The 19885-nt window shown below is 40.6% G+C and overlaps 1 protein-coding gene across 5 annotated transcripts; it reads left to right on the forward strand.

The window, feature by feature from the left end:
* Window positions 1–569: 569 nt before the first annotated feature.
* CLDN12 (claudin 12) lies at window positions 570–8923 on the forward strand. 5 transcript variants are annotated; one of them, XM_085573094.1, is made up of 3 exons: window positions 570–796; window positions 2854–2921; window positions 5000–8923. In XM_085573094.1, the coding sequence occupies exon 3, from the start codon at window positions 5028–5030 to the stop codon at window positions 5763–5765; it is 738 nt and encodes a 245-aa protein (XP_085429220.1). In that variant the 5' UTR covers window positions 570–796; window positions 2854–2921; window positions 5000–5027; the 3' UTR covers window positions 5766–8923. The 5 variants fall into 5 exon arrangements, with proteins under 5 accessions (XP_085429220.1, XP_077644242.1, XP_021407370.1 ...); XM_077788116.2 differs by having other exon boundaries at window positions 570–646; XM_021551695.3 differs by having other exon boundaries at window positions 570–637.
* Window positions 8924–19885: the final 10962 nt, after the last annotated feature.

Below are 19885 nucleotides of genomic sequence, written 5' to 3' on the forward strand. Positions count from 1 at the left end.
AGAATTGCAGAATCAATTAGGTTGGGAAAGACCTGTGATTGAGTCCAGCCAATGATCGAACACCACTTTGTCAACTAGACCATGGCATTCAGTGCCATGTCCATTGTTTCCTTAAACACCTCTGCCCTCCATCTTCCTGGGCAGCCCGTTACCCTTTCTGTGAAGAAATTCCTCGTGATGTCCAGTCTGAATCTTGCCCTGGTACCGACTGAGCCCATCTCTCTCATCCTGTCGCTGGCTGCCTGGGAGAGAAGAGACCGACCCCCGCCTGCCTACAACCTCCTGGTGACAACATCACCCCTGAGCCTCCATTTTTGCAGGCTATTTCACCGCTGATAAGAGCATTTTCTTCTAGCACACTTTGCGAGCACCGGTCTTAACCTCACTCATTACAGGGCAGCGGGGTGCGTTTGGACTGGGAGGCCGCACTGGCCGGGCGCTGCCCGCCGCCGGGCTGCTGCGGCCCGCGCGCGCTCCTCGCGGCCGGGACGCGCCCGGCGGGCTCCGCGCTGCGCCTGCGCCGCCGCCCGCCCCACAAGGCCCCGCGCGGGCGCGGCCTCCCTCAGCGCGGCGCCTGCGCGGCCGAGCGGCGAACATGGCGCCCGCTGTGCGCGGCCCCGGCAGCGAGGTGGGCGAGGTGAGCGAGGTGAGGCTTCCCGGGCCGTCCCGCGGCATCCCCCGCGAGGCCGGGATCGCAGTGCGGCAGGCTCGGAGCGCTGTCGCGGGCGGGGATCGGCGGTGCTCCCCGGGGGAGGCTGTGTGTGCTGCCCGTGCGTCAGCTGCTCTTTCCGATTTGGTCGGTAAAATTATTACTCCTGCTCCAAGTTTTCCTTGGAAGTTCTAATCTGTTAGTTAGGATCGTTAATTCTAACCTGGTGCATCTATATTTAATTTTAAAAGGAGTTTTGGAGAACGTGGAACTGTGTGATTGATTCCCAGAATTTCAAAAAAGAGTGGTGGCATTGGTTCGGAACCAGTCCCTTGAAACTGGTGAGCTTTGGGCCTCCAGCTTCTGGTGGCCAGTTAGCCAAAACTCATACAAAAATGTAAGCTGCTCATGCTGTTATGGATAGTTAGGCAACCGTTTGTGTTGATAAATTATTCTGTGACTTATCTCCTACAGGGCTTTACAAAACAGTGATGCTTCCCAGACCGTGGTCTTCTCAAGGCCATGCAAGGGAACAGAGCTGTGTTTACTCATTTCTGAATTATGCCTGTAGTAAACATGCTTTTTGTCGTCTTTTTTTCATTTTTTAATCTTGTGGGCCTTTAATGATTTACTGGTTTTTAACCAGCTTCAGCCCGCATCTCTTGTTACAGCAACATGGATCTGTAGAATAAGGGGCAGAATCTGTCCCTATTAAGGAGTGGTAGCTTCTGTGGATCAGATATAAGAGCCTTGCACAGTACAGCTTTAAAATCCTTGGGATGGAAGAAGCCAAAGCCAAGAATCTAAGGCAGGGTAGGGTTTTATCTGGCCAAAGTGTGCTTTCTTCCCTTGGAAAACTAGTTGACAAGTGGCTGAGGTCCCTAGTTGTTCAACACCATCAGAGATGGACAATAAAATCATATGGACTAAAGAGAGGAAGAGAAAACCAAAAGAAATTACATGTCTGCAGAAATGAGTTGGGTATTGGAGAATATTCCATAGCTGGTCCATATCTGTTTATTACAACACAGGTTTCATCATTTAATGGGAGGGACTCCTGGCTGGGCACAGCTCCCTCTGACAGTTTTGTTTGCCTGCAGCAATTTTCTACTTAATTATGTTGTTGTGGTTGTTCATGGGTGTGAACCTGCTGAGGGAGGTCTGTGTGTTTATCTTGGCTTCAGCTGAAAAGTGCACAGAAAGCTTGAAAATTCATCAATAATGTTAGTGAACAAAAGCTGCTGCACCAAGCAGTACATCTGCAGTTATGTGCAGTAGCATCCATATCCATGAATTTCCAAACCTGAAGCCCTCTTTCTCATTCAGTGAAAAAATCGGGGTTTGTGACTGTGTTCTAAAGTCTCTTTCTTGCCTAGACAGTTTGATAGAAGAATTTCTTTGATGTTTTTGTAGGTGATGGAGCCTGTTCCTATAAGAATTTTATAATATTTCAGGGTTTGATATGGGTAGTTAAGAATGAACTCTGTCTTTGCACACGTTAGCCCAACAAACTCGTCTTTACATTATGAATTTTAACAGTTGCATACTGACATATTTGAGGTCTGATGCTGTCCAGTAGTGAAGTGATTTACCTATTATAACCTGCAGATTTGATCTTGGTACTTAGATGTGGGTGTAGAAAATCCACAGGAGGATCTTTTCCTCTGGAAAACCTGGACAGCCATTGAAAAGGCATTACCAGTGTTTCCTGGTTTTCTCCAATTTCCTTGAAACCTTCGTTTAGAAGGCAGGAAGGAAAAGAGACCCACAAGATACATAAACAATTTAGAGCTTGTCCTTTGTTTTCTGACATTAAATAATCATTGCACCCTTTCCTCACTGCTGTTTAAGTTCAGCTTTGAACCTAACATCTACAGTAATCATCCCGTATGACTTACGGATTTTTTTGCTAAAAACATAAAATTCAAGATGCAAACTGTGTCTTGGAACGCCCGTGAGAGAAGCATGCACCTTTGTCTTCTGAGGTGAATAGAGAACAAGCTCTGGAGAAAGAAAAAACCTGAAGAAAGAAAAGAAAGTAGTTTGAGTTGTGTCTTTTAAATAAGATCAAATTGTAGAAGGTGATAGAGTTAGCCTAATGCAAACATAGCTGATATTCATAATTCCTGAATTGCAGTGTAAATGCTGTTGCTAAAATTGCATGAAACAAATGTGATGTTGACTCTTTCTTTGTTGTTTCTTAGATCCAGTAACACCTCTTTTCCTACTTATAGAAGTTGCTGAGGTTTCTCTTGATTTGAGGACATTGCTGGTAAGTGCACTGAAGCCATCTAATTAAGACAACACCTGTTTTATTAGTGTCTTCATCAGGGATCTGAAGCTATAATTACAATCATAAAGCCAGCAGTATTTGCAAGATGGGACAGTCTTCCATGATGGAAGGGATGGTGGGTAACTTGCCTGTTTGCAGTAATCTGCTACTGCAAATGATTTTTCAGAAGCAGCAGGTTTCTGAAAATGGTCAGTCATGTGTTTATTCCAGCTGATTGACATATAGCTCTATCTTGGAGTATGCCCTGTCTGAATGGAAGTTTTGTTCAGGTAAAGGCAAGCTCTTTATGGAAGAGCAAGAGCATCAAGCTCAAGGAGAGCAAAACATGATAGTATATTAGATTTACCCCTGAAGTTCATTTGTTATAGTTCCATTTTCTTGCAGATTGATTGTTTTGACCTACCGAAGCTAGGGGTAAGCATCGTACTAAAATAATCATAATGCAAATAATTTTCTGGTCCCCCTACCATGGGGCTATCCTGTTAATGACATGCCATCTGAAAAGTTTACTGCCGTGGGAAGAGATGCTTGCCCACACTCAGCTGGCCTTAGCAACAATATAATGCTGTCTGCTTGACAGTTAAGGTAGTTTTTAGCATGCATGTCATTGTAATTTTTTCTTTCCAGAGTGCTTCTTTAGAATCTAGACTGTGATCAGCACTTAAATGAAGGTGTCCACATTCCAGAGCAATTCTTCAGGGTTAGATGGCATAAAATAATCGCCTAATGGTTTCTTAGGAAACAAATTGAACTTCATTTATTTTTCTATAAATCAATAGAATGCTGGCTAGTTACATGGCTTGATAATGCTTTTAGTGTGTTTCCAGTATGCATGGGAATTCCTTATCTGAAAACTGGAGCTCCCTGGTCATTGGATGTTTGCAGGTAGAAAAGGAAAGTGAGAGATCAGATCCAATTGCCTTTTTGTTTGCAACCATGTCTATAACCTTTCTGTGATACAGATACTCAGTTACTTGTAAATGCATTAAGCAGAACTTCTGGTACTTCGGGGGTTGGTTTATGATTTTGGACATTTGACAGATAATGCACAGTGCAGTATAATAATTTGGAAGAAATTTCAGGAGGAGTTTATAAATGAATGGCGCTCAGAGAGAATTTGCAAAGTATCTGTTCATTTTTAGGTACTATAATTCTTAGTGTCCAACTTCAAGTACACTCTGGGGTAAATGCTCAGTGCCTGTTATGTATTAGGCTTCTTTGAAATATCTTGGTCATGTAGAGAGAGGATAACTGATAACTTGCATTGAGTCTTTTTTTAAGTTTTTGTTTGTTTTGTAAAGGTCCGTCATTGAGACTGTTTCTCAGCATCTCTGCCAGCAAGAGGCTATAGTAGGTATGCAGACAGTGGTTATATTGAAAAGGAAGCAGTATTAACACTTGCTCTGGAGTGCAAAATGTGGAAGCCGAAAAGTCATCTGCTTTCCATGATTGTTTGTGTGTTGGACAGTTGATTCTGAAAGGCAGGATTAGTGTGGCAGAACTGTTAGTTGCTGTTGAAAAATTCATAGTAAGTTACTCAGCAGAGCCTCCGCCACTATCTTGCAGCTCTTGTCAACAGTTTGGCCTATATAAAATGTACATAACTGCCTACATATGCATTCCTTGCCAGTCTAATGTTGCAGATTTTAAGCAACTCCCTTTTATTCATGCAGCAGCATGGTAGGACTCAGCATGCACTCTGATATTGTGTCTGGGCTGAAGACAGGGAGCTGCCAGTTGAGGACAGATGAACTTAAATCACGGCTGTGTAGACTCATAGATTCAAATGTGCTTCTTTTTCATCTTGAACACAGTGACTTCAACAATCTGTCAGCTGAGAAGTCAGAAGTCTGTGAAATAACCTGACATTTAATTAAAGCATGAATGTAGTGGTTTTTAGTGGTTTTCAAGACAGTGTTACCACTGTCTTAAGTGTGTCAGACAAAGAAGGTGCCACAGAGTTAGTGCCTACTACCTGTCATCTAAGATTATTAAAATGAAAAATCAACTGTAGTTAGTCCTGTGTCCATTGTTTTCATTTATATTTTTCTTTTTAGTTGCAGGAAGCAACCTCTGTGGGCAGATATGGGCTGCCGGGATGTTCACGCAGCGACCGTACTGGCTTTCCTCAGTGGAACAGCCTCAGTGGCTGGGCTCCTTGCAGCAGTTCTGCTTCCCAACTGGAGGCAGATGAGACTGTACACATACAACAAGAACGAGAGGAATGTGACCGTTTACACTGGACTCTGGATTAAGTGTGCACGCTTTGATGGGAGCAGAGACTGTGTGATCTACGACCCACAGTGGTACACGGCTGTCGATCAGCTGGATTTGCGTGTTCTTCAGTTTGCCCTTCCTCTGAGTATGTTTACTGCTGTCTCGGCTCTGTTCCTCTGCATGATTGGCATGTGTAACACAGCCTTTGTATCGAGCGTGCCAAACGTCAAACTGGCCAAGTGCCTGGTAAACAGTGCAGGCTGCCATCTCGTGGCTGGCCTCTTGTTCCTGCTTGCCTGTGCCATTTGTCTCACTCCGTCCATCTGGGTCATTTTTTATAACAATTATCTGAACAGAAAATACGAGCCCGTCTTCAGCTTTGACATCTCTGTATTTATTGCCATTGCCAGTGCTGGCGGTCTGTTTTTCACTTCCATCCTGCTGTTCCTGTGGTACTGTGCATGCAAAAGCCTCCCTTCTCCTTTCTGGCAGCCCCTGTATTCCCACGCCCCCAGCATGCACAGCTATGCATCTCAGCCCTACTCCGCACGTTCTCGCCTCTCTGCCGTAGAAATTGACATTCCTGTTGTGACACATTCATCTTGAGGAGACAAAGCCTTGGAAGCCAAGTTCTTGTGCTCATTCAAGCCATGAAGATTGCAGGCTTGATTCTCTGCCCCACACTGAGCATAATCCTTTGTAAAGTCAAGTTTCCCAAGGCGCAAAGCCGTGGAGGCCTGAGTTCAGCAAGTCTGTTGCTGTTCTGGTCTGTTTGTTACTTCCAGACCACCTTTCCTTTTTTTTTTCTTCTTTTTTATTTTGACTGAGCTCACTACAGTCGCAGTTGCTGCTAATGCTGGAACAGTATACTAACAATTGTATGCATCCATCTTTTTGCTTCCTGATGTCAAAGGAGATCTGAATGTCTTTGAAATTTAATAAGCTATTCCTAGATTCCAATCTCATTGTAAGACCCTTGCACCCGTGTATTGTCCAGATGCAGGCAATGAAACTGGGTGTAGGGGATTCACTGAGTTTCTTGTTCATCCAGACCCACATTTTAATATGTGATGTCTGAAAAGGGTATTTGGCAGACTAATTCAGTTCTGTGCGCTGTTCTTTGTTTTTTTGCTGTAAACACAGATAGCTGCATTGGAACTTCTGTAACAGAATTAGTGCCAAATTGCCCTTTATTTTCAAAGTAGCTGTCAGAAGGAATAAAACTATGATTTAACTAAGAATGTTGTTCTGTGCTTTAATAGCATTTTGTGAATTACTGGAGGCTAGAAATCTTTTGTGAATTTTTATTTCTAGTCTGTTTTTTAATAAGTTAGCAAATTCACTAGATCTATTTTGTGATTAAAACTAAAAACACTAGTATTTAAAAATTGTATTTAGAACCTTTAATGTTTTATTTGAAGGCCTTCTTAAAAATGGGTTTTTAAGTATGATATAAAGTGTTCAGTTCTGGAGAGAAATGTCACTCACTGCAAAAAGGGTTAGGAAAATCATAAAGAATTCTGAAGACTAGGAAAGATTCTTTTGAAACACTGTTTACTAGCTATAACAACATCTCTCTGAAAAGGGAATTATAACCCTGGGGAGAGATTTTTTAATCTAGGTGTTTTTTAAAAGTATATACAAGGAACAATAAGATTGTGGGTTTTTTTCAGAGTTGATCTTTATGGTTGATGAACTTTTCATGCTGTAGCTTATTTCATTACTGATTAAGACTTAACCTTTTCAGCCTGGTTCTTTAACACCTTTCACATTCAGCTATTTTAAAATCCAATTTTTTTCCCTCCTGCCACCTCATAAATGCAGAAAGTTTCCTATTCCTATTTTCCCTAAGATGAGATTTTGAATAACCTTTGAGCTTCAGCATGTAGCTCTACAAGGATGAGGAGAGATTGTAAATTCCCAACGTGGGATGTCTTTAAATCACTTTTGCCTTCTAAAATACAGAGCAGCAGGTGAGCCTTAAGGATCCAAGCTCTTCAATATGGGCTTTGACATAACTTGAAAATTTCATGACAGTGAGTTGAAGAGTGCTATAATTAAAGCAAGCATTTGATTCTCTCAGGTTTTGGTAAATTGAGATGTCATCCCAGTAAGGAAAGCTGTTTTGATTGGTGGCATTCTAGAGTTTAGTGAGTATTTGCATTTGATTAATCTCAGAATAAATTTGTATTTCTTAAAAAGTCAAATAAATTTCTTTTAATTCCAATTCTGAAAATTCATCCAAAATCCTGAAAACCATTTAGTTCCCTCTTCTAGGTGTTAGAAATAGAAACTAGTACTGTACTGGGCAAACTTGGTCTGTTAAAATTTGTGAAATAACAGTATGTAAAGTATTGTGTTTTAGCTGGCAGATCTCAGACTTCAGTGGACTGAAGGAGGAAGCTGATCTCTATCATAATTCCCAGCATAGTCAGTAAAGTGTCAGGCCATTAACACAGTGCTTGATTAAACAGCAGTCTCAAGGAATTACCACTGTAGACAGTAAAGAATATGTAAGGAGATATGCCTCTAAAGGCCTAAACATGATACTCTCTTAGGTTTACAGGGTATGAGAGTATGAAGTATCTTTTCTAATCAGATCATGACTTGCATGGGATTAGAACATGTGTAATGACATGCAAGCCAGGTTTGTTTCTTCAAAACTCAACTTTGCTTTACTGTTAGTCTTGTTGTCCAACACTGTTGCTAGTTTAGCTGCCCATATCCTTTGATGCCTGGTAAGCTCAAAGCAAAGGGGCCACTGGTTTGTGATTTAATGTCATCTTGCTTCTGCATCACTTCAGTGTCTTCTTCGTGCCTTGCTTCAGTTACGAGTTGGCCAGTACATGGTAGAGTCAGCATCTGATACACTCTTTGAGCCTGAGTTTGCAAAGCATTTTGATAATTTTTAAGAGTTGATGAATATGTCTCTTGGTGACTTAAAAAGAAACTGAATTTTCAGCATCTCCAGAACCAGAATGACAGCCTGGCAAACTGTTGCTTTCTACAAGAATATAAGTTTAGCCAGTGTTGTTTTCTGTGCACTTTAATAGCAGATGCCTCTGAGAGCTCTGAGTATTCTGACTTTGTATTCTGACTTTGATTTTTATGCACAGAACTTTTAAACAGTATTTGCTGCTGCCTAAGCTGATAACTTGTTGCTTTGAAAATTGTGTCTTTCCAAAAGTCAGAGATGAATGAGTTATGAAAAGTGGAGCTCCAGAAGATAATGGATTCCAGTGTAGATTTCAGTTAGCAAAATGACTGTTGCATCATGTTCTATGACCGAAGCATAGCTGATTTTCTTTCATCAATGCTGTTAATATGTTTCTGCTGGATCCTAAGTGAAATTACCTGGAAGTGCTGTGCTGTATTTACTTTGTTGCAGAAAGACATGGCCAATTTGTGACACTTGAGCCGAGTGCCACTTCAACATTTTTTCTTACTAAGGTTGCCATTGTGCCCAGTACCAGGCCTCCCTGGATTGGTAGAGAACACGTGTCCTGCACGTATATCTGCCAGAGGACAGCCTCTGGGGAGGCTGCACCTTCCTGGGCACTGCTGTGTGCAGGACAAGCACTTAGGGTCTTGAACAGAAAGATTTTAATTTGTAGCTTGTGCAGTAAAGGTTGGGTGCTCTGGGATTACAAGAACCTGTATTTTTTCAAGTAGTTCCTGTCCAACTTCTTTAAATTGTGTTGAGTGTTGATTCTTTTTATGTGAAACAGAAAATATGTATTTTTAATAAAAGAGTCTCGTATAGACACAGTTTGTTTTTATTAATTTTGTTGAAAACAGTAGCTACTCAAATATGAAAGACTTTACCTTTTGATATTGATCACCAGACTATTTCAGATGCCTTAGGTTTAAAATATGTATACTGCATTTTAGATGCATAATTTTATAGGACTCCTGCTTTGAGTGAAACAAAATAATTTTTAAAAGCATCACAAAACCCTAAACCAGCTCTTCTGAAAAGGAGGGGTAAGCCAAACTCCTGCCCTCCCATCTGCTGTGTAGGATGTGCTGTCAGCTGGAGAATATACTGCCTCCTGGCCTGTGAAAGTCATTTGGCATCCCAGGGACTTGAGGCACTCTGGGAGGATGGCAGTGGTTCTTGATGCTTCACTTCTGTTTTGTGCTCCTGGCTACTGCAGTTCAGCAGCATTAGGGTGACTTAGTACTGAGCTGGGGAATCCTCTGAATCCTTCCCTCTCAGGGAAATCCACAGGGTGTTGCCTTGGAAAGACATACCATAGAGTTTTCCCACCTAGGTGAACAGAAAGGACTTCCCTGTGGAGTCTTGCACAAAACCATGATCCATCCCATTCCTTTCCCCATATATTTCAAATTCTCATAATTTCTCCTTTCCCTTTCCTCATTGGTTGTGGTATCCCTGGTGGCCAGCCCCATTTCCCTGTAGGCTAATGCCTTTTGCCCTGCCCCTTGTGCCCCACCTGTGCCCTCAGACCACTGGCCACTGACCCCATACTTAACCTTGTGCACACCACATGGCTTGGTCTTCTCTCCCTGGTTTCCCTTCGGGGTGGTGGATGCAATAAGCCTCGCTGGAACTGGCTGTACAAAAGGCCCTTCTGCCGCTCTTTGCTGAGCTAGCCACGCTGAGTGGGCTGTGTGGACCTGAGTGCTTTGCCTGAACGCTTCCCCAGGCGGCTTTTCCGCAGGAGATGCTTGCTGGGGAATGGCTAGAGATAGCACCAACCACCACTGAAACCTGCATGGCTACACTGAGCCTGTCCCCATTGTTCAGGGGCTAAATACAAAAACCCTTTGAGTGTTAAAAATGCTGATGCCATAGTTCAAATTCATAAAACCTGAATTATTTTGCAGAGTAGAGTGAGACTTGCTGGTAATTCCTAAGGATTTCTAGTCTCGGCATTCTAGGCAACTGGGGCTTTTATATCTGTTTTGAGAAGTAGTTTGTATGAGAACTGTTCTTGTGGAGAAGTCACAGTAAAAAGCAGTTGTCAGTACTACAATTCATTTGAGGGGGTGTAAAAATGATTTTATAATCTCTGTTTCAGTGGGTTCATTTCCTCATTTGCTGTCACTTTCAGACAGGCCTCCTCTCTCTTTTAGCTGGTACAAACCTAGGGACTTGATTGGATGTTGGCATAAATACACAGAGAACTGTTTCTCCCAAAATGTGGGAGTGACTCATTTTTTTCATATTAAATTTCCTATAAAACTACCCCATCTATTTGTGCTCATTGGAAACAAACATCTTGGCAGTTTTTTCGATTATTTCACAGGACTTGAGTTTACACGTGTGGTTCATTAGGTGTGTAATGTTACTTATCCCTTCATGTATGTACTGAGCAGTAGTGCACCTCAGAAGCAGCATAAGCTTTCCTCTAAGATTTTTGTTCCACTGCTGCATCCTTATTCATCAAGAGGGACATACAGAGACCTCATTGGAGGATAAGAAGTTTTTACTGTTTTCAAAACTGCTTTTTGTCTACGTGCCAAAGAGTCAACTTGGTTAATTGGGCATGAGGCTGGGCAGTATGGGGCCCTTGTCTTCTGGGTGCAGCAGCTGCAAGATGTAAATGCTGAGAAAGGGCAGTAGAAATTGTGGTGAGCTGTAGGGTATGAGTTACTGTTTTGAGGAGAGAGACCAGACAGCTGGATTTCCAAGAGCAGGGTTGTTGCCATAGTTTCTGTTCTAACAAAAACAAAAATATGTAATGAAAGCTCTAAGTATAGGAATAAGCTTTACTCGACATCCTAGACTCCTAGAGGAATGTAAGCAGACTTGTAAAACTCAACATGCAAGTACTACCGAGGCAGGATGTGTCCTTGGGGACCACAGACATTGACCCAAATGCTCAGTACCACTTCCTAGCTATACGCCGTGCCTCTTGTGTAGCCATCACTGCCAAGGCTGACATTTAAAGCTTGGTGCTCTCCAGTCTCTCTGTGGTCTTATCACCACATATTACAGCCCTCCCACCAGTCAGAGGGTCTGTAACCATTGATACTGCTCTAGTTTTCTTGCAAAGCCACAATACATTTTTAAGCAAATGTGCAAGATCATTTACAAATTCATATTGGAGTTTAAATAAATACTAGCAGTTATGTCAAAAATAAGTTTTTTTCCTAAAAAAAAGTCCTGGATCTATCTTATGTTACTGCAGACCCTTTGTGACCTACTATTCAAGAGGTTTCAGCATGTGATTTTTTTGATGGGCTTAAGCAGATGTAAATAGAGTCTGCTACCAGGAGATGAAATCATGTCTTATTGTTCCTTTTGCTATTTATCTTTTCTGCTTATTTAGTTTTCAGCCCCTCAGGTAGCTAATCTGATCTGCCTCCTGGTCACAAGCTCTACTGCCAGCACAAAGGAGGAAGTGGGAGTATTTGAGTAGAAGAAGGGCAAGATGGCAGTCTTAGGTTGATCCTTCATGAAGCCTTACTTTGACACCTTTGTTTTCTCACTTAGTGAGCAATTTGCATGAGAAAGATTCTGTTAATTTGAAAAATTTTCTAGGTGGTTTGTGTTTATCAGTTATAGAAGTGTTTGAAAAATGCTGCATTTGGAGAAAATCACAGAACATTTACTGACAAGGCAAAAAAAATCATGTTTCAAAACATTTCAAAGTTTGTTCCTTTGTTCTTTTCATTTTACCCTAATTCACTCAGAAAGACAGTATGGCAAGAAAAAAAAGGTAATGAACCACAAAAAGTAGTTTACTTCTATTGAATTTGAAGATCAGACTACTTTAGATTATGTATGTATGCAGAAACTGATCTTGCCAGATAGTAAGGTATTTACATTCGTTTCTAGGTTAGATGTGAATAGTTTAGTGTTATCTCTAGAGACCCTGCATTACTATAATTTCACTGTTTTGACTCTTTAATCAAGTCAGCAACAATAAAATGCTTAGGTTCTTTCTACTGATTTGCTATAGTGTCCTGTAGACAGGTTGAATTTCCGGGCAGAACTGTCATCTCAGGAAGCAGCTGAAAGGAATTGCATTCTCACAAAATGGGCTTAGTGGAGGGCATGTTTTCTACAGTACTGCTCCAGGTAAGTGAGATTGCACAAATTTAGCTGCCTTCTCTTGCTGCCTATTCTGATCAATTCAATTGTACATCTCGCAGGGAAGGCCTTGAGAGCACAAAACAACACATTCACCTTTCTGCTCTTTGTTAGGCTTGTGGTGGGGGCACCTTCAGATCTAACTTGTTACCTGCAATTCTGACCAAATGCTGTTAACCTCCACAGCTGCAGAGGTGAGGACACTTCCTTTGGAAATACTTGGGAGAGTCAGCTGAACAGCTGGGAAAGAGCTGGCTTTACAAGCTTGATGGCACGCTGGGACACTGGCAGCCAGAACACAGGTTTGTGGTGCTGTGGCTAAGCTGAGATGTGGTGGGGCTTTCAGCAGTTCCTGTGTCAGAGGTTATGGGGCTCATCATTCATTAAATTGCAGCAGTCCCAGTTAGTTTGCATGTACACTTTCAAATGCTGTGTGGCTGCACCTCAAGTAGCCAAGGAGTAATGAGAACCCTGAGAACTGCTAATCTTGGCAGCTGATGCCTGCATGCCTCGCTTGAGAAAGTCCTCTGGGAGCTGTAATTCTCTCAGGCTCTCAGCAGTAATCTGTTTAGAGCTGCTGAAGAAGATCTTGAACACTGGGCAGAACACAATTTGCTCAGAGTGTATTTCAATACTCATGGTAAGATTCAAACACATCACAAACACTTTTTGGTTTGAAATTTACTAAAAGAACTCAAAAAGGTCTTATTAGACATATAACATGAAAACAACATGATTTGATAAGTTATGCCTCTGAGCTTCTTGTATGTGCATACAAAAGTACTAAAACCCTGCAGCTTTTGACTCCAGTCAGCCAAATAGATTACCATTTCTAGAGAAGAAAGGTTGCCTTTGACAGAAGGCAATTTTCCTAGAAAATTGTCCTTTTCTTCTAAGAGCCTTTCTGTACATCATAACTTTGTTTCATGGATAGCTTCATTCTCTAAAGAATTTCAAAGTCCTTCTCCTGCTTTCCTAGCATGGTCAAGTCACTTCTCTGGGTCTATAAGTCCACAGCAGCTCTCCAGGAACCATTTTTTAAAAGACAAAATCTCAGGTGACATCTCATTATTTTTGTAGGGCCCCAAAGGTGGCATAAGGGGCTGCAGAAGTTCCTGTATGGTCTGTCAAAGATAACATAAGCCTAGATTTGCTTGAATATTATTTTAAGTTAAAACTAAAATTGATCATGTTTCCTGGGTTGGTTCTGGAAATTATTTTTCTTACAGCTATTTTTATATTGTTTTGCATTTCATCTTGATATTAGCCTTTACTGAAATACTTCAACACATGTTCTTGGGTTTATTTCTGGCTCTGGTGTCACATCTTTCTTACAGGATTAAACACAAGTTCCTAATGGTAGGGAGCTATCAATTCGTTTTCTTGAGCTCCTAAAGTTTCCTCTATGGCTTTAAATTATTATTACATTTCCTGAGAATATTCTCGGTGTCCAGCTACTGTGTCTGTTGTGTCTCTTATCACTTGTCCAAAGTGCATAACTCTGGCTGGACATAAGAAGGGAGAATATAGGAGAAGGCAGGATTTCCTTTTCTATTGGCACAGGCATGGCAGAAAATACCAGAAATTTGGACATAGAGTTTAAATTGGAAATCCCTACTCAGTATATGACCCCTCTGTAAAAAAATCTGTCACCCACTGCCTAGAAAGAAATTATCTGTAAATCAAAATAAGGATTTGATCACAATTGTGTTGAAAATGTTTGAGATGTAAAGGCAGACATTGGTAGACTCCCAGATTCCCAACATTACAGTCCAGTAGCACAAGCAAGGAGATTTGGACAGGATGCTGTGTTCATGGGAACATTTGTAAAGCTGCAATTTTCAAAAATAGTAGTTATCTGCTTTGGTTAATACAGGTGAGTGTATATTGTGAAACTAAGCAGGCTAATCAACAGTATCTTCTCTGTACCTTAATTTCTTCAAAGGAGCAACATATAAGTACTTGCTACAGTCAAAATTCCAAATTCAAATTTGGGATATGTGCTAGAATGATACATTCCCATTTTTAAATAAGGCTGGGAATTTTATACTGCATATGACAGAAGGGATTCCTTTTCTGTAATGGTGTAGAACTGGTATTACATGAAATTAATACAGATACTATTCCTTAATCATTCTGAATTAAAGTGATGGAGGGAGGAAGATAGCCCAAAGCCATAGCAGGATGTTTGAATTACTTAAGTTGATCCAAGAAGCAAATTATATTAGCACTTTGTATTGAAAATAATCACAACAGAACTATATGAGATCTCAGTACTAGTTTTTGCATAGCTATATGGCATTCTGAACCAAATCCAAGTCTGCAGCAGGGGAAAGAAAAGTTGAAGTGCTGACAAGGCAGGAAATACCCAGTATTAAGGAAAAGATCTGTGTCCAACTGAAACAGTCTGTTAACTCATATGATATAGATTGTGAAATGCCAAGAGAAAATCTGGTCCCCTCACAGTTTAGAAAATGGACTAAATAAGAGCAGCTGTGTGGGTAAATAATTATCCCATACTTTGGCATTAAAATGTTGGCTGATTTTTACCAGTTTTTGACAATGGAAGTCTTTCAGATGTAAGTCCCAGGAAATAACAGCCAAAGGATATTATCTGTCACTTTGTTAAACCAATAGTGGAGTTAGTAATTTCTGGAATTCAACAGAACCCTTCTTTTGTTGGGCTGTTGTTTTGTGACTCTCCCGGTTTACCTTACCCCATGTGACTGTTGCACTACAATGTCTCTCTTGCCCAGCTATGACTGAGGCAAGACTTAATAAAGAAAAGCCAAGGATAAATACAAAACATGCAAATAAGTATCATTCCATTAATTCATTCTGGGAAAAAGAGCAGAATCTTGGAAACAGATTTCTCAAGAGAGCAAGAGCAATTTAAAACAGCATGAACTGCATGGCATCCACGTTCCAAGGAAAAACCTGTGCTCAGTTAAATCTCAAGACAGACCCACAGGAAATCACAAGCTGCCTATCTTATTTCATAGCTAGATGCTGTTCTGCGAGGTTTTAATTGCAGAGGTGCTGTGGCAAGAGCTTTAATATCTAAGTTTAGTGTGAGACATATGGATGAAAGTCAAGCTGTCCTTTAGTTGTCATTGTGATGTAGATAGGTCTTAGGGGTGTCCTTGTGTGCACACTCAGTGCCCCAAACTCATTAAGTCCCCGGGTGCTCCAGAAATTCCTCAGCTAGTCCCTGCACAGAAGAGACACACAGCTGAGCAAAGGCAAGGTGACAGACTTGGCTCCTCCTCAGCTCCACAATAAAAGGATCTGGCTAACTATTGCAAGAGTTATTGCACTAATTTTCAGGTGAGGAATTCAGACAGTCCTGAGGGCTCCTCCCTCGCTGCTCCTGCTTGTTTCAAGACAACTTTCTACACCTGAATTTGTCCCATAACCTCCTGGCTGAAGAATCTGGCCCTTTCAGACCCTCCTGGTGGTTCCTGCTGCAGAACTGCTGGGATTGCATGCAGGTAGGATGCATGCAAATTTTAGAAACTGTTCTTGTAAATACAGACATGGTCACACAGGGCAGTCTTTTTGCACATAGTTAATACAGCATGATGATTTAATTTAAAGCACTCTATGACAATGGATAATGCACATGCTGAAGTAGTCACACATGGGATCAGGAGCCAGTTGGCATGAGAGAGAATTGAGCAGAGAAGCAGTTAAGGAAGTCTCCCCTGACCCAGTGACTCCTGCCACTACCCAGACTGCAACCAGCTGGCCTCTTTGGGAAATCTGAGCAATAGCCTATGCCAAGGCCCCAGACACTATTTTTCTTGAAAACCCTTTCCATTTTTTATGCAATACTGCTCAGCCAGAAACCAAATCAGCCCTAATATTGAAAAAATGATGCTTTTAACAATTAGTCTTTGTCAAAATATGTCCAATGCTTTTCAAAATAAATTAGTTGGCCCTGCTAGGAGTGATCAGTTCAGTACATGACATATTAGAAAATTCATTACTCTATCTCTTTTGAAATATTAGCAAGAACTAAATGTTAAGAGCTGTTTATGCACTGCCAGATTTGACTGGTAGTGCATTTTAGTTTGAAATTCAAGTTTGAAGCACTTGGCTTGTCATTTTGGTCATAGTAACATTACAATAAATCTAACAAGAGACTATAATTCAATTTGACTGAAATTCAGTACTATTAACCATTCTGCAGAACAGTGCCCATAAAGCTATTCTCAACTATTCCTTTAAAAAAAAACTTGATGTCAGAAAAACATATAGGTCAGAAAACAAATTTTCACTGTATGCCTTTTTTGATGAGACTAGTATTTTTATCTCTCAGTATAACCACAAGATAATTGAGTAATTATGCAGATCCTCTTCTGAAAAGTATGTTTATTCCCTAATCATTGTGTGTAGTCACCTGACTACTGTGCAATGAAAATAAAGGAACATCAGCTGCTACCAGCACCCTTAGCAGAGACACTGAACTGCTCTTGTCTATTCCTCTAGGCTACCTTTTTGCAAGCAAAAACTCACTGTGGGAGCAAATCCTACCTCCATTACAAACCCCACATCAGGTGAGGAGACTGACTTTCTTTAACTGTCCCAGCAGTGTTCAGCTGATCATGTCCGAATTTAATAATACTATTTAACACCCAGTCTCTCGTTTAATCATGGGGTTTGTCTGAAAGCTGAAACTGGGCTGTTGCATTTAGAGCAAACCCACAAAAACCTTGAATAAACCACAATGTTCTGATCTCTGCAAATATCTGCTATCTGTGTATTTGCAGGACCGGAGCTAGGTTGTTCTTTATACTTTCCACTTCTAATTATTAGCACCTCTAAGAGATCTGTTTCACCAAAGATTATTTATGGACGATTGTTATTATATGACAGAAGGTGGACCTGGAAGATCTAATTTTCTGTATCTGACCTTGAGAAATAGTCTGAACTCATAGTTGCACATTTTGCACTGTAAAATGGTATTATTAATATTTTTAAGAAGATAGTAGAAACCATTTTATTAAAATCTGAATACATTCTCAAGGAAGACTATATGAAGGTGCATGTCCTTATTCAGCAGATCTGCTCCTTGTAGGTATGTAATCACGTAGTACTTTAAGAAAGTACTAGATCTCACACGAGCCCTCTTGCATAATTTCAACAATGCCCTGAAGCCTTTATAGGAAGCCAACAGACATTTAAGCTGGTCCTGCAACTGAGAAAACAAAAAAAACAAAAGCCCATGGGGTACAATTCTTCCTCTGCTGTGCCAGCACAAGAATTTGGTCCCCTGCTCAGTGAACCCATAGAGTAGCCCCGATCTCCCTCAAAAACTAACTTCCAGTTGCATTGGTTCTCGATAGGACTACAGATATGTTTTTGCTGCATGTACCACAGTGTTTTTCAGCTAAAAGAACAAGTATTCAGGGAGAGAGAAGTACAGACTGCTTTTTGTGGGAACACTGATCTAATTACAAACCAAATGGCAACCTGAAGATACATTCCTGGTCCAGCCAGTTACAAACCAAAAAAAGCTTTTTGAACAATGTATTGCTGCAGTAAAAGCCTTTTACCAGAGCCTATGTTGATAAATACAACACAAAAAAACCCCAGTGACATTCTAATCACTTCTGTGACTCATCATCTGAATTATTTACACATACTGCACTCAGGAAAGCTGGGTAAACTCTGCCACAATGATGAAATAATAATGCCATTAAGGGAATCGACTGAACACACCCAGGTTTTGTAACCCATATATCACCTTTGAGACTGTTAGCACTGGTGATAACGGAAAATAAACAAGCTAAAAAGAGAAGACAAGCTTCTGTCAGCCCAATCTGTTCCTTGTTCAGATACCCAGTGAATGGCTCATTCAGCTGTTCTGTCACAACGGTGCAGCTGGAGCAGAGATGAGGCAAAGGGGCCAGAGGCGAGGCTGAAAATGCATGAGTAGAAACACTGTTCAAAACCCCAGGCAAAATCTACAGAGCTGAAAAAAAAAATCTTTATCATTTGAAATATGTATGGAATTACAAAATAATTAAAATGTTTTAAGTTCTGAGATTTCATTTTTGTTTGCAATCTTAAAAAGTCCAACAAGTCAAGTCAGTTCCTTGGTAGATCACTTTTTCTTGTCATCTACATTCCATTTCCTGGCAATTTATGTCTGCTGAGGGAGTGGCTACCTAACGAAGAAGAAATGTGTTACATTATTGTAGGAGTAGTTTCTGTGAGAGAATTACCACAGCCGTTCATAAATTATATTAATGGATTTTTTTTCTCCCAAAGGCATAATAAAACTAAATCTGAGAAGATGGATGTATCCATACTTCTGAAGAGCTCTCAGCAAATTCTGTTCTCCCCTCCTCTCCCACTTGGCTGCAGTTAAATACTTCCTCTAACATAATTGTATTAAAAGCAACTCAATGAAAAATCCCATATTCTGGAAACTTGGAATTTATGAGAAGTTGCTCTTCACTGAATACATAAAAACATCCAAAAATAAGAAAAAAATAAAACAGCGAAAAGATTTCCCCTTTGCCTCAAACAGAATTCAGTGCAATCATATGGAATATAACATAAGCTTTGAAGAAAAAGAAAATTAATAAGAACAGCTCAATGAAGTCATATCAAAGCACTTTAAACTCAGTATCTCGCTTAAAATGGCAGTCAACAACAAAAGCCTGAGACTGTCAGAACAAAGCAATCACATAATGCATCTTCCTCAGCAATTGCACACAACTTCAAGCAGGGACTTTCTGAACCAGAGGTATCTGGATATTTAATAACTGTTAACAGACATATTTATGGAAAAAAGTCAAACTTTTGGCCTAACCTAAACTTTTAATGTCCTTAATATCCAGATTTTTGCAATTTAAGGCACTTTATTTTCTTCTAAGAACTTTTTTTTCCAGTCTTGTACATGACAATTGTGTTCAGTGCCCTCTAGGTCTTCTATTAGAAGAAAGCCCTTCTGTGTTCATTTTTCTGGTGCCTTTCATGACTTGATACATCTCTGGCATATGCTTCCCTAGCTATAGTCTATTGAATTATTACTTGTAAACAGTTCCTTATCTTTGGCAGTCTTTGTTCATCACCTGTGTCTCTCTACTATCCCGAGAGCCTGTTCCAAGTGACTTCAAGAAACAGGAAAAAAAGTGTTTCAGAGCATAAATGATGCCTCAAGTTTTAGCTTTTATATTTTTCAGATTCTATTCTGCTTTAGTGTGTAAGTCTAGGCTTCATATTAGGAGATAGTAAGCTCTCTCCACAGAATAGGTAGACAAACCAATTCCTTCTCTAGCTGGGGACCCAAGGACAGCCAATCCAGATCTCAGGCCCAAGAGCATAAACAATGGTGGACCAAAGAGAGAAGATAAGAAGGATGGGACTTCATGGGCTGGGGCTGTAACTGGACAATTAGTTCCAATATTGTAATGGACCCAAACTTATAAAAGTGTGAGACCTTGTGACCTGTTGTCCATTTTTTTGGCCATTTTGGGTTATGCTGCCCAAGGTAGATCTATTTGAGACCTCTTACTAAATACCAACTTTACTCTTTATCTCAATCGAGTCTCTGTTCTAGGTCAGCCTTCTTCATTAAGATTTATAGACTTGAACATGTGGTAAAACCTTGTCTACAGATGTCCCTGCTCATTGCAGAGCAGTGGAACTA

This window comes from Lonchura striata, chromosome 2 (genome assembly GCF_050655825.1).
Source record: "Lonchura striata isolate lonStrDom1 chromosome 2, ASM5065582v1, whole genome shotgun sequence".
NCBI classification, from domain to species: domain Eukaryota; kingdom Metazoa; phylum Chordata; class Aves; order Passeriformes; family Estrildidae; genus Lonchura; species Lonchura striata.